The sequence below is a fragment of the Trichoderma breve genome, chromosome 1 (assembly GCF_028502605.1).
Source record: "Trichoderma breve strain T069 chromosome 1, whole genome shotgun sequence".
Classification (NCBI taxonomy): Eukaryota; Fungi; Ascomycota; class Sordariomycetes; order Hypocreales; family Hypocreaceae; genus Trichoderma; species Trichoderma breve.
The window spans coordinates 3,980,365-3,994,086 of NC_079232.1; the positions used below are offsets into that span (position 1 = coordinate 3,980,365).

The 13,722-nt window shown below is 50.5% G+C and overlaps 4 protein-coding genes across 4 annotated transcripts; all 4 read right to left on the bottom strand.

The window, feature by feature from the left end:
• On the bottom strand, positions 1–2,236 carry T069G_01199 (glutamine amidotransferase class-I domain-containing protein; the record flags this gene model as incomplete). Its single annotated transcript, XM_056168409.1, has 8 exons — positions 1–1,104; positions 1,161–1,352; positions 1,408–1,415; positions 1,477–1,718; positions 1,862–1,941; positions 2,012–2,047; positions 2,110–2,147; positions 2,200–2,236. The coding sequence occupies 8 exons, from the start codon at positions 2,234–2,236 to the stop codon at positions 1–3; spliced, it is 1,737 nt and encodes a 578-aa protein (XP_056033725.1).
• Positions 2,237–3,398: 1,162 nt separating this feature from the next.
• Positions 3,399–8,184, bottom strand: T069G_01200 (ABC transporter domain-containing protein; the record flags this gene model as incomplete). Its single annotated transcript, XM_056168410.1, has 6 exons — positions 3,399–3,504; positions 3,573–3,885; positions 3,943–4,335; positions 4,378–6,950; positions 7,011–7,937; positions 8,093–8,184. The coding sequence occupies 6 exons, from the start codon at positions 8,182–8,184 to the stop codon at positions 3,399–3,401; spliced, it is 4,404 nt and encodes a 1,467-aa protein (XP_056033726.1).
• Positions 8,185–10,320: 2,136 nt separating this feature from the next.
• T069G_01201 (4'-phosphopantetheinyl transferase superfamily domain-containing protein) lies at positions 10,321–10,996 on the bottom strand (the record flags this gene model as incomplete). The annotated part of the gene is made up of 2 exons (XM_056168411.1): positions 10,321–10,591; positions 10,692–10,996. 2 exons carry the CDS (start codon positions 10,994–10,996, stop codon positions 10,321–10,323), a joined length of 576 nt encoding a protein of 191 aa, XP_056033727.1.
• Positions 10,997–11,633: 637 nt separating this feature from the next.
• Positions 11,634–12,680, bottom strand: T069G_01202 (uncharacterized protein; the record flags this gene model as incomplete). Its single annotated transcript, XM_056168412.1, has 4 exons — positions 11,634–11,867; positions 11,923–12,325; positions 12,384–12,600; positions 12,662–12,680. 4 exons carry the CDS (start codon positions 12,678–12,680, stop codon positions 11,634–11,636), a joined length of 873 nt encoding a protein of 290 aa, XP_056033728.1.
• Between the last annotated feature and the right edge of the window lie 1,042 nt (positions 12,681–13,722).

The window sequence follows — 13,722 nt, forward strand, 5'->3', positions numbered from 1 at the left end:
TTAAGCGGTTCCGTTGACAGTGCCGTTGGCCTCATTTCTGGCCTGGCAGACCTCCTTGGTAACCTCGTCGAGGCATCCGATGGCGGCGGCTACCAGACCAAGAATGGGGAGAGAGGGGCTAAGCGGCTGGCTGATGTACTCCGGGTGGTATTGCACACCGACGAAGTAAGGGTGGCTCTTGATCTCGATGATCTCCATACGCCTGCCGGTATCGTCCTTGCCGACAAAGGACAAGCCAGCCTTCTCGAATTCGTCAACAAGGGCAGGGTTAACCTCGTAACGGTGTCGGTGACGCTCATCGACAGTCTCGGCGTTGCCGTACATGGCTCGGAGCTTGCTGTCCTCGCTGCCAGGCTGGAAGTGCGTGGTGCGCAGGCCAAGTCGCATGGTGCCGCCCTTGGTTTCCTTGGAGCCCTCGGGCATGAAGATGACGGCGGGGTACTCGGCATTCTCGTCGAACTCTTCGGAGGTGGCGTTGGCGTGTCCGCAGACGTTGCGGGCGAACTCGCAAACGGCCAGCTGCATACCGAAGCAGATACCCAGCCAGGGGGTGTTGTGCTCTCTGGCCCACTGAGTAGCCTTGATAATACCCTCTGTGGCTCTCTCGCCGAAGCCTCCGGGAATAACCACACCAGAGGCTGAGCAAACATCGTGCCAGGCCTTGTGGTATAAGGCGGGGTCGGCCTCCCGGGTCGACTCCTCGAGATGCTCAGAATCAACCCAGATGAGGTTCAGCTTGCGCTTGCAGTGAATGGCCGCGTGTTCTAATGATTTGTAGAGACTGAGGTAGCTGTCGTGAAGTTCGACGTACTTGCCAACCAGGGCAATGTCGATTGTCTCTGTGTAGTTCTTTGAGATGACATCCTTCCACTTTTGCCAAATTTCGGCACCCTTCTTGACCTGGGCTGGCTCAGGGGTGAGCTTGTCCAGCATCAAGATCGACTGCAGAACAGTGATCAGGCCCTGCTCTTTCAGAAGGACTGGCACCTGGTAGACTGTGGGCATATCTCGGACGGCAATCACCTGCTCAGGCTCGACCTGGCAGTGAAGGGCGATTTTGTTGATGGTATCTTGATCAAGAGGGCGTTCACAACGGCAAGCAATCTTTCAGGGCCGTTAGCTGAATACCTACAAGGCGATAACGCAGTTTAGGCTCTTACCAAGTCGGGAATGAGACCGGCACTCCGGATAGTCTTGACGGCGTGCTGAGTCGGCTTGGTCTTTTGCTCGCCGTTGATGACGGGAACATATGAGACCTGAATGTTGATGAAGTTGCCCTTGCCACACTTGTGTCGGAGCTGTGTAAGCGCCTCAACGAAGGGCATGTTCTCGATATCGCCAACTGTGCCACCCTGTAGTCGAAGGTTAGAAGGAGGGCAAGCATAAGGACTGGAAGAGAGTATATACAAGCTCAACTAAGAGGTTGTTAGCGAATGTCCAGTATAGCTTGTGATCGTGTATGCGGATGCGACATACCAATGCAGACATCAGGCTCGGCGCCCGACTCATCGATGGGGATTCTGGCGACCCGCTCAATCCACTCCTTAATGAGGTTGGTGACGTGAGGGACGACCTGGACGGTACGGCCCAAGTAATCTCCACGACGTTCCCTCAGGCCGACCTCCATGTTGATCTTGCCGGTAGTGATGTTGTGGTCTCGGGAGAGGTTGATACCCAGATATCTCTGGTAGTGACCAAGATCCAAGTCACACTCGCCACTGGGATGCCAAGAGTCAGTTTTTACCCCATGTAAAAGTTTTTCTCCCTGGACTCGAAATTTTCAACTCCGGTACGAGACACTTGTCGTTGGCTGCCAGAGTCGTTTTCGAAAGGGCAAGAAAGGGCTCCGAAAGCTGCTTACCCGTCGTCCAGAACGAAACACTCTCCATGATCTTTCGGGTTCATAGTTCCAGCATCAATGTTCAGATAAGGATCGATTTTCTGCCGTCATCGTTAAAGTTAGAGGCTATTTCTTGATTTTTTAAGGCGATTCCAGGTAGGTGATGCTCACGATGCAGGTGACACGCAGGCCGAGCGTCTTGAGAAGCTATTCGGGCGGTTAATATTCGAAGATCCGCGTCCCGCCATGGACGAGTTATAGAAGCATACCAGGCCCGTGGACGAGGCAATAATGCCCTTTCCAACACCTAGTAAATCGTTAGCAGACTTCAAAATATTGTCTGGGGCAAGGTGCAGTACCGGAGATAACTCCGCCCGAAACGAGAATGTAACGCATGGTGACAAGAACTGTTCGTCAATATCGATGAGGTACAGGGATAGAATGACGATGACAGCGCATGTGAAGTTTTTAAGAAGTTTGGAACTTTTTTTTTTTTCTTCTAATCGCGGACGGCAGGTCCGTGCACAGCCCCGCATCTGGCAGGTGGCCAATGATGTATCCGCGTATGGAGCTCCATCCGGTAAATCTGCACACACCGCCCGGCAGTATCTTGAACGTCTGCATATGCATGCTCTTAGTGTATCCGAGCACGCTTTTGCCCGACTACCGCGTACAATCATGTGAATTGCATAACTTTGATATAGCATAGCTCACAGCTTCGTGTTGACTCTTATCATGCATATTATGAGTCTTCCAGCCTTTATAGATTTAGCCAAATGATGCCGGATGACTCTGTTGACATCTCGGCCGAGTCGGGGAATTACGATCAAGGGTTGATGCCTGTCAACCAGGGTCGCTGCAGCTGCCAGGCCTCGAGACGCTCTTCACACGTACCATTCGAATAACTACCAAGGCCTATTCCTATCCTCGTATACACATCTGACGGCCAAACTCACAAGTTTTCAACTTTTCTAGTGATGACATCCCTGACTCGCGTGGCCGTCATAGTGAGAGGTTAGCGTGTAAATGACGGATAGGCATCTGGAACTTGCGTTGGGTGGTTGTTTTACACGCCCATAAGCTGTTGTGGTGGCCGCAAGAATCCTCTTTACGCATATTGTGGTCAGAGTTAGGCAGGTTTATTGGTGATATCGCAAACGAAGAATAATTCCTGAAAGCATGGTTCGAGATGTCAGATCTGCACATAAACAGAGTACAAAATAGTAGGGTAGGTACATAAAGAGTTAGATACGAGTAAGGGAGCAAATGTAACCCAATCGTTCATTCCTTCGTAAAAAAAAAAAACAAGGATTTTTTCTATAACCATGGATGAGCATGTTCATTCGATTTATAGACAATACCTGTAGGAGAAAACGTCTCATATTTCTGAAGTTTATTATTTAGAATATCGTTTGCGTTTCAGTCTTCCACAACCCCCTTTTAAAGGTATCATCTCTCGTCCTCGCCTCTATACCAGAAGCTTCGTTTATCCAAATTCGTATGCACCCAAAATTATCTTCTATCGCCATTTAATAATAAAAATAAAAAATACACTCCATTATTTATCCCTCAAAAACTCCTGTAGCTCCTCCATCTCTCCACTGTGGTATATCATGTCGTAAAACAAGCCCTTGGAATTGTACAAGTCTCGGGGAGAACCGTATCTATTGAAAGTTAGCAATTAATTATACAACAAAATAAGCGCTGTACCGCTGGAGGTATGGCTACTTACTCTACTACCTTGCCGGCGCCCATCACGACCACGGAGTCATAGTCGATGATGGTCCGCAAGCGATGAGCAATTGTCACGAGTGTGCGGTCTCCGCCCGCAGATTCAAGTTCAGTGCGTAACACTTGCTGAATGCCCTTGTCTGTTTCGTAGTCCATGCTGGCGGTAGCCTCGTCTAGCAGCATCAGCTTGCTCTGGCGGATAAGCGCACGGCAGAGAGACAAGACCTGGCGTTGGCCGTGCGAAAAGTTCTCTCCGCGGGCATCCACTGGGGTCGTCAAAGAAATTCCTTGGGACTGTCCGTGAACCGAGTCATCTACACCGTCGACAATCGTCTCATCAGAAGAATCGTCACTAGAAAAGGACGCGATACCCTTGCAGTTTTCCAACGCCTTCTCGAGAATAGCCTTGGGAACGAGACCGGTAGGATCAAGATTAGATTCCACAGTTCCGTTAAACAGTGTCGCTTCCTGAGGGATGATTGTGAGGCCTTCACGTAACCTGCGCCGGGGAATTTTGGTAATGTCGATTCCATCGTATAAGATTTGACCAGAGACAATATGCGTAAACCGCAAGAGAGAAAGAACAAGAGTGCTCTTGCCGGAGCCGGTTCGTCCGACGACAGCAACTCGCTCTCCAGCTTTAAACTTGAGATTGACGTCCGTGAGGATGTTGGGGCCATCAGGATCGTATCTAATGGTGACGTTGCGAAACTCGATTTCTCCTGACTTGGGCCAATTCTTGGGAATGACGTGACTTTCATCGTCTGCAAATTCCCCTTCTTCGGCATATGTTTCATCGTCTTTACCTTCAGGCTCCAGTTTGACATATTCTTTGACACGATGGAAGCTCTGCATCTCTACCTCAAGGTCGTTCATGGCTCGTACGAGCATGAGAATAGTCTGGCTCAGTCCGTTGGCATTGTTAAGGGAGAAACCGACCAGACCAGCGCCAACTACTCCAACCTTGGAGAGCGCAATAATGCCGGCAAATAGAGCGACCAGGGAAGTCACAAAATCCACTCGCATGGCCACCCAACGGTTGCAGTTATAGTTTGCCTCTGCTGCGGCCGACCAAACGCGCAGCTTGGATGCCAGATCGCGGCCAAAAGTTTCACCCATGCCCGCCCTAGCCCTGATGATGGGCAGCCCAGCCAATGTATCGGCAAACTGGGAGAAGACGGGCGACTGTGCGGACGAAGCAAGTCGCTTGATGATGACGGCTGTTCGTGTGTACATCTCACCAACCACAACGCCAAAAATGCAGGTGAAGAAGGCGGGTATCATAAAAATCGGCATGATTGAACTGACGGCGGCAATGCGGGCAAACAGCATCATGATGGAGTCAAAGGTCACCCGGAGCATAGAGCTGAGTCCTGAATCAATCGACGCCATATCGCCAGAGAACCGATTAGTGATGCGACCGATGGGGATCGTCTTAAACCATGATAAGGGGACTCTCATGACCGCACGGATGAAGTCATTGTGAAGCTTGCGACCAGCACGCCATGCACCCCATTCGAAAGCGATAATGACCAAACCAAAGGAGATTAGCTCGGCAAAGGTGAAGGCGGCATAAATACCCATGTAATAGGCAATGTCCACATGAGCGTTGTTATTGTAGGCCTCTACCCAAATGCCCATCCAATAACTGGATGCGAAGAAGAAGACGTTGGAGCCGGCGAGGCCAACCAAGCAAAAGACGGCGAAGAGTGGGTGTCCAAAGTATCTCATATACTCCAAGGAGGCCAATCGACCGACCTTCCCTGATGCCTTCATTTCCTGGTTCACAATATCTTTGGCCGAGGTTTCAGTGGCCACCTTTGACGGATCATTCAGGGCATCTCCACTAGATTGAAGCTCAGGCTCCGGAGGAGTTTCTGTGCCGGTTTCGGTTTCGGTTTCAATATCATCGTCATCTCCTCCAAGGATTTCGGCAATCTGGATGGGCCTGCGAACTGCACCAATGTTGGCCTCGGCATTCTTGACTTGACCTCTCTCGAGGAGGACGGAAAAGTCTGCCTGTGCTGAGATCCAAGGAACCTGAGTGACGAGAACAACAGTCCTGCCCTTGAGTAGATCGCCACAGAAACAGTGTTTCCAAACACCAGCAGAGGTTTTGGCGTCGAGAGCGGAGAAAATATCATCTAGAAGCAACAGAGACGCCTTGGAATAAAGGGCTCTAGCCAAGGCCACTCTAGCTTTCTGTCCTCCAGATAAAGATGTACCATTCTCACCTACGACAGTCTGGTCACCGTCAGAGAGCTCCCTGAGGTCTATATTGAGACAGCAAGCTTCAATTACTCTAACATATCGAGCGCGGTCCATGGGGCTTTGGAAGAGGATATTGGCTTGAACGGTATCATTCTGGAGCCAAGCCGATTGCGAAGCAAAGGCAATATCGTTGGGCGCGGTGACCTTGCCACCCTCTAGATGAGTTTCGCCTAGGATTGCGAGCAGCAGCGTACTCTTCCCGCTTCCACTTTGACCAGTAACAACATTGAGACCACCTTCGACAAAGTCTAGCGAGATGTCCTCGAGGCGGAATGTAGCCTTTTTATTTCGACGGAACGAAGCGCCTTCAATTCTCAGGGGCCCAACGGGATATCGAAGGAGGGGCACAGTACTATCGAAATACTTGTCGAGCCGGTTGAAGGCGACGCTTGCAGCAGCAAAGTTCCTTGAGAACGCACTGGCCATCATGATGTTCCTACGGATGTTCTTCACGAGGAAGGCGGCGGTAAAGGCAGTAGAAGCGTCAAGGGGGTGCTTTTCTACCCCGACGTGCAATCCGAACATGACGAGGAGGCCGATGTACGGAAAACACTGTGTAACTTGGTTGACCATGGTTTGCAGAACAGCCACTCGCCACAATTCCTTTTGTTCGGCCGCCCTGGACTCGATGATTCGATTTGTGATGGGATCCTCCCAGGCAAAGTACTTGATGGCGCGGATGGAAGCTAGATACTCCGCAACAAGAGAAATACGTGTATCTTGTGCCTTCCTCACTCGTCTCTGTGCGCCATACATCTGCCGGCCCATGTACACGGATATCGGAGTAGCCAAAAGCAAAATCGCCGTTCCCACCAGAGATACCCAGCCCATCATTTTGTAAAGGCCGTAGAGAGATATGATGGTACCTGCAGGGACGCCCGCAGAAACCAATATTACATCTCGTGCTCGATAGACAGCATCCACGTCAGCGGCCATCAAATTTGCCAAACGTCCAGCAGACGTCGATTTTTGGGCTCCCTGCGCCTCTTTCTCCTTATCGGTCTTTCCTCCTGCCTTGATATCGAAGGGGTCTTCCTCCAACTCCATTGACTCCAAAGCCCTGTGATATAGCTCCTGAGTCATGGCAGATTTGACTCGAACGATCAATCTGGTTGAGTTGAAGACATATTGCTGAAACAAGACGGATCGAGACAAGGGGCCAACAAACATGAGAATAAGCCATACAACTGGGTGGTATTGGGCACCACTGGGGTTAGCGAGATAGTCGAGTAGACGATACATGCCATACGGGGAGACGTTCTCCATTGTAAAAGCGGCAGCAGCCCACGTAGCCATCAGTAACAACTCCTTACGCTGGAATTTCAGGGCCGTCCACAGAGTCTTTTTGTAGAGCGCTCGGGCCTTCTTGATCTTCTGGAGTAAATACATGGGCTCATCGTACCAGGCTAATGTTGGGATACCAGACATGTCAAGCTTTTGTCTTGTGCCCTTCCATACGAGAGGTGTCAGCCACTCATAGGTGAAATAATAGTTGAACCAACTGCATGTCTCTTCAGGAGCAGGATCACTTTGATCCGTGTAGCCAGGAATATCATGCTTGATGGTAGGCGGGACCCATTCTCGTGGAGTAATCAATGCGACAATAACGGCCGCACCCAACGACGACAGGCAGCCAACGATGCCAGCATCCCCAACACATTGATCCGTGCCAATCTCAATACAAGGCAGCAGCTGTGCGGCTGCTAGAACGAAAAACGTGGCAGTCAGGACATAGTTGATTTGATGAAGAACGAGATGACGCCAGGCGAGATCATGGCTAATGGGTCGTATCAAGCCGAGGACAAAAGCGTAGGCAATGGCAACAACATTAAGCAGATGCACTCTCCCCTTGATCAGGGCCACTGTCAAAAAGACCAGCGAAGCGATGCGGGCGGCTTGCGACACAATTTCGTAGGGCCATTTAATCGATGATGCCTTGGACCTAGTGGTTGGCACGGAGTTCTTGCGATGCCGGATAAGACGAAAAGTCAGCCAAGCCGCCGAAGTGGCGAGAATCGCACCCTGAAGAATACCAGACCGAGCAAACTCGGAGACGCGGCCTATCCATTCAGTCTCAGAGGGATCGATGCCGAGGCTGATTATTGCGGAGGCATATTGTTAGCAGAAATTAGACAGAGGTTGGTAGAAATCAAGTATTGGATGTATTTCATCACGCAAGAAATGAGAGGCGCACGCCATTGTACCACAGACAGCGAAATGCTGACCAGATAAACCTTGGGATACACGTACCGACTTAGAAAGGTGGGAGGTTCCCGAAACAGCAGCTCGTCTGTACTGGGCGTGAGCAGCTGAGTGCCAAGGCGGGATAAGACGACGTCCATGGTGCCGTCATCCAGAGCTTCGCCTTCGCTAGAGAGAAGGCTGAAGATGTTGAAAAGGAATTAAAGGATTGAGTGAGGAACAAAGAAACGGTTCGAGCTGAAGTACAATCTTGAATGTAAAACTGAACGCCGCGAGTGGGTCCCGCCAGAAGGCTCAACGGCAAATTCGCCCAATTGCCCCCAATTGCCCCCCGACCCCTGTAGCTGGCCCTGTGGCATCACCGCTTATAGGCCTCTTTGGCCTGTAGGCCCTGCATCAAAGGGTGTCGCAATCCCTGTTGGCGAACTGCAACATGCACCGCGGCTGCAAAAATCCCTGCGCTAGGCCCCCCACAGTTGACCGATATGGGGACATCGGATGCATTTGTTTGTTAGTGGGCTTTTCGCGCTTCGTATCTTACAGGCAGAGTGCGCAAAAGGCGTCCATTGTTAATAAGGGGGACCTATGAGAAAGCGGACAGCTTGAAGCTCTCACCGTTTCTTCAAGCAGACGCTGGGACGGTGAGCAAAGGGAGCACTTGGCCCATGCTTCAGATCCTTGGGAGAGATGCGGTCAATAAGATACCACGGATATGCGGTAATGTTGCTCTTCTGGACTAATCATGTCTCGTACGAGCGTTGCCATTGACTAATGGCGGGTAAATGCTAGCCCTGATATCAAATCTGTTAAAACAGTGAGACTTAGTGGGACGGCAGGTCGAATAAAACAACTTCGGCGAGCCCAAAACATCGGCGCCGTGTCGTCCTTATGCACGGCTTAAGCGGCATCGGCAGAGCTGCAGCCACCGGAGGATCAAAAAAGGCGCGCGCCTGGTTGGTCCAATTGCGTGTCATATGCCCATCCTTTTTGGAGGTTTAGGCGGCAGCCTTGATAGAAATCTCACATATGGATATGATGCGCAGCATCGCAACCAACATGAGTTCTGGTTGATAGAATCGAGCGTCGGGAGCAACAAGATGTGCGGTCTGTAGATGCTTGAACCGGTCGGCATATCGTATCCCAAGCCGGGTGGTCGGAAGAGAGAGGTTGCCAGCTCCGGAAAGTCGAGCCCTGGCTAGTCCATGTCGTCCTCCAAGGACTCTATCGCGTGCTCGGCAACTCGGGTATCTGGCGAATGTTGTCTTGGCTCACCAGCGACACTATTGGCCATTCAGTTGAGTCATACATCAAACTCGGAATATATGAAGTCGCAACACCACAGTCGAGCAAGGCCATTGAAACACCCACCCACTCACACTTTAACTGTATCTCGCAGGTCGTCCATCAGTCATCTGTATTAGCGTACAGGCAGCGACGGAAACAAGGCTGTAATCCTGGCATCTAAGCCACACTCTGTCCCCGCAATGGATCGGGGCCGTGTCGGCAAAGTATCACTGTACGTTTGATGATGTTGGAAGATTTGACGATTATGTGTACAATAGCAAAAGCAACATGCCAGTACCTCACAAAGGTGGACGATATAAGTTTGGTGATCAGTCTGAAGTTGAAATGGTTTGACGTTGAAAAGTGCAGCGACGTACGCAATGTACCTAATCTGTCATTGTACTACGAAAAGGGCAGCCGCAAAAGGGTGAAATGCCACAGCGCACCGCCTTCCATGAACCAACCCAGCTTTTGACTAAGTTCCCAATTCCTCCACACAGAACTCATCTCATAGTTTATCAATCATTCTCCTTTTCGGCTTCAAACTCTCTGGTGAGAATATCAAGAAACGAGAGTCCACATTTGCGACAGCTTTATAGGACAAGCTAAATTCGCGCCCTCCATTAGTCACAATTGGTCCAAACCATCAACTGTCATTCACAGGCGTGCTGGCGCAATGGTAGCGCGCAGTCCTCCTAAGACTGAGGCTCAGGGTTCGAGTCCCTGGTACGTCGATGTATGCGAATGCCTTTTTTGCTACATATGACATTTCTATTATTATTATTTTTTGCCAACTGTGTGAACATTTGCGGCAGCATTTCTGCAATTGTTTTGCAACATGGTCAAGCAGTCAGCAATACAGCAGCTACCAGTAAGTGGTGAGATATCCTGTTCATCATCTAAACCGAACATGTACAGTATATACCATTCGTCTGTCATCTATAATGCTTCTCGATTCATAAATAGGGTATACCAAGGGCGTCAACATCTCCTCATCGCACTATTCCCTCGTCCTGTTCACCACCCACGCTCACCACACTCGGATCATACGCCATACAGACTGCCGTTGCATAGTCGCCATCATGGCTAATCGAAATCATGGCACTCGCATCCTCATCCTCGCCCTCATCGCCCTTGATACGTGCCACGGGCGGTCCGCTCCCTAGACGCTCCTCGTTTCTGCCACGGCGCTCAATCACGACGTCGTGAAATGTGAGGCGACGATGGGAGTGAGCCTTGATGGCAGCTTCTTTAGCAGCGAATCTATGTGAGTGCAAATTTCCTCTAGAGTTAGAAATTCCTTTCACATAAAATTTCTCATATTTATTTCTACAAGAGAAGCAGTCTATGTGTGTGAGCTTACCTGCCCGCAACAAACGTAGCAGCCGCCCATCTCTCAGGGTCCCGATGAGCAAGTTCTTCACTGCTCGGCGTTGTCCCAACACTCGACTGAAAATGTGTGCTTCCTTCGCTCAGAAGAGGCTTATCGAGTGGGCGATTCTCGAGACATCGTAGCCTGGGATCCTTTCTCGCCTGCTCTTCTGGAGAAAAGATGCGGTTCACAAATCGCATGCCCCGAGGGCTCCTCAAGATGCCATAGATGCGAGATATCCGGCAAATATCCGTTCCGATGTTGAGCGGGAAGGGAAACGGCCTGAGAGGCTTCATCTGCTGCACAACCACATGAAAACCGGACGAAGAGATAAAAGCTGATTACAATTATCGACGCGAATGACAATATCAAGATGCATTGTGCAAATGCAGAGTTGTAGTGGAGATGACCTGTTCTATCGCCACGTCAGGGGTGGCACAAAGGTGCTTATCGATACGGGTGGCCAAAGCACAGCTTCCGTCGACGTCATCGATCCGTCAAGGAAAAGTCATAAGCAGAATGTCTCACGTTGAATGATGCTTTTGTCTTCACGGAACAAAAGGTCCTAGCTTGGCAAAATCTAGGGATCATTGTATGCAATATGAAGATTGTATGTTATGTAACCAACTGAACGCGGATCTGAAACAGAGCCAGAACCGACCGATGCTACCAATTACGAGTACAGGACTGCAAATACCCTAATCTCAACTTAATTTCGTACGCCGAACCAAAACATGGCGATAAGCCCCTTGCCAACTCAGATCCACAGATCTGTGGTGCTACTCTCCCTACGTCATATCCATTTGACATTGAGAATCTTTTGTGATTCAGCAAACAGGCTTTTCGGGTGATTCTGTCTGCTGTGAAACAAGCATCTTCTCACCGCTTCTGGGTTCGCGGAATTGGTGAGGAATTGATGTGCCTGTTGTCCCCTTAGGCGGCCGATTCGTTGAGCAGCGGCGCGCGTTCCTCGTCTCTGCCCGTGGTTCGCCTCCATCTGACGTCTCTGCCCGACATTGCTGGAACAGCAACGGTGACTGTCGAGATGAAGAGAATGGCCATGATGATGAAGGCAAAGATCCACTGGAAAGCGACCACCTGGCGCTTGAACTGGGCGACGCCAATTGCCGCAGAGAGGACGCTGAGAGCAAAGCCCATGGTGTAGTCCTGGATTGTGATGATTAGTATTCGATGCAAGGGAAACCAAGAAACTGTGACTCACATTGAAGGCAATGATGAAGAAGAATCCGTACGCCAAAATGGACCAGATGAAGACGTTGCCAAAAATTCTAGCCACCAGGCTGTGCGGGTGCGGCACCATGATGGCGCCGTTCCAGTAAATGGCCACAAACGTCCATGCCAACGGGCCTGTAGCAACAGGAACGTGAATGAAGCGCGGGACGGTGTTGTGGCGGAAATACAGCGAGCTGAGATTGAAGAAGTTGATAATCAGTATGACCTCGGCGATGTGGAAGTGCGAGTTCACAAAGAGCATAACGAATGCAAAGTGAAGTAGGTTGTTGAGGATGAAGTGGCTTCCGACACCAGCAGCTGCGGCAACGACGTCGGCACTGCTGGAGAAGAGCGATGTGACGTATCCAAACTGGAGGATGAAGAGAACAATCCTGGTTTTCAGGTGTCAGAAAGCTTGAACGAGAAGTGACGAAGCCATGGCGAATTTACCAGTAGATATCAGCGAGGATGTGGTTCATGGTAAAGGCGCTGGGATACAGATAGTTCTGGTCCCATATGCGCCGGCGGATATGGAAGCCATCGTGAGGCTCGTCAACGGCATAGTAGACGGTGACGACGACGGACAAAAGCCACGATAGCAAGGTCAAAATCTTGTATGCGACGATGGAGCCATTGCTGTGCGTCTCCCTCTTACTGAAGGGGTTCCCTGTGATGGGGATATTAGCAAGTTGTGAAGAATGGGAATTGTTGGGATCATGGTCTCTTACAGGACTGCCACCCAGCCATGATGTCTGCCTTAATGTGTCAACTCGGCGATGCGACGAATTCGTATGACCACGCGGTCAGGGTACCGTACCTCGAGTACGAAGAAGGAAGCAAGACAAGATATCGCAGAAATGCCAACCACGCCAATGGTATGGAGAATGAGAAAGGCCGATTTATGCTTTTAAAGAAACCAATCGTCCCAGACAGTGGAAATTATGAGCTGCACAAGACGAAAAGAGACAAGAGGGCAAGCTCCCCAAATCGAGGCTATAAGTGGTTTAAATACCCTTCAGCCATAAGCAAACGAGTGACTGCGTGTGTGTATACAAAGACACAAGAACAATCCTCATTACCCAATCGCCTCACCTTCATTCGTCCATCCCACCCATTCACTCCAAAGCTTGCACCCTGAACTCGTCACCCATTTGCGGGGAAGCATGCAAACTCATCCCGCCACCAAGCACCAAAAAAAAAGAGAGACAAGCCCGCACACGGTGAATCGTCCCTTGTCCCTTGTCATACAAGCGCCAACAAGGCCGACGCCGATTCTCTGCGATCCGGCCCATGACGCGCAGCTCCCGTCACCATTTGCTTGCCTGTGTTTCCCCAGCAAATGAAAAAGTACACGCCGTCGACATCCATGGCAAGGATGCAAGGGAGGGATGGGGGCGTGTAAGCTTCACGCCCCTCTGAGCCTCCCTTGCCAGCCATTGCTTCCTTTATACTGTACTACTAGGGCACGTAGCTTCATACGAATACAAGAAAAAAGGTTTATGCACTTTGCTTCCCCCCTTGTCACGATGCTCACAGCTAGGCTGCCTTTAGCTCCTCTTGAAGCGGGAGACGATGCTCATCGTGGGCAACGTTCTTTGCCTAATAGGTTGATCGTGTCTGTCTTATTACACGTACTGTGGGGGAATGGGAGCAGGTGACCCCATCGGGCCACGGCCGTGGTGAGCTGAAAGAAGGAAGCTGTCGCTGTTACATTCATCTGCAGTACGAAGTCTGGGTTCACGATACTGTAAGAATAGAGTGATGATGATGCTGAGTGGTGATGCATTGC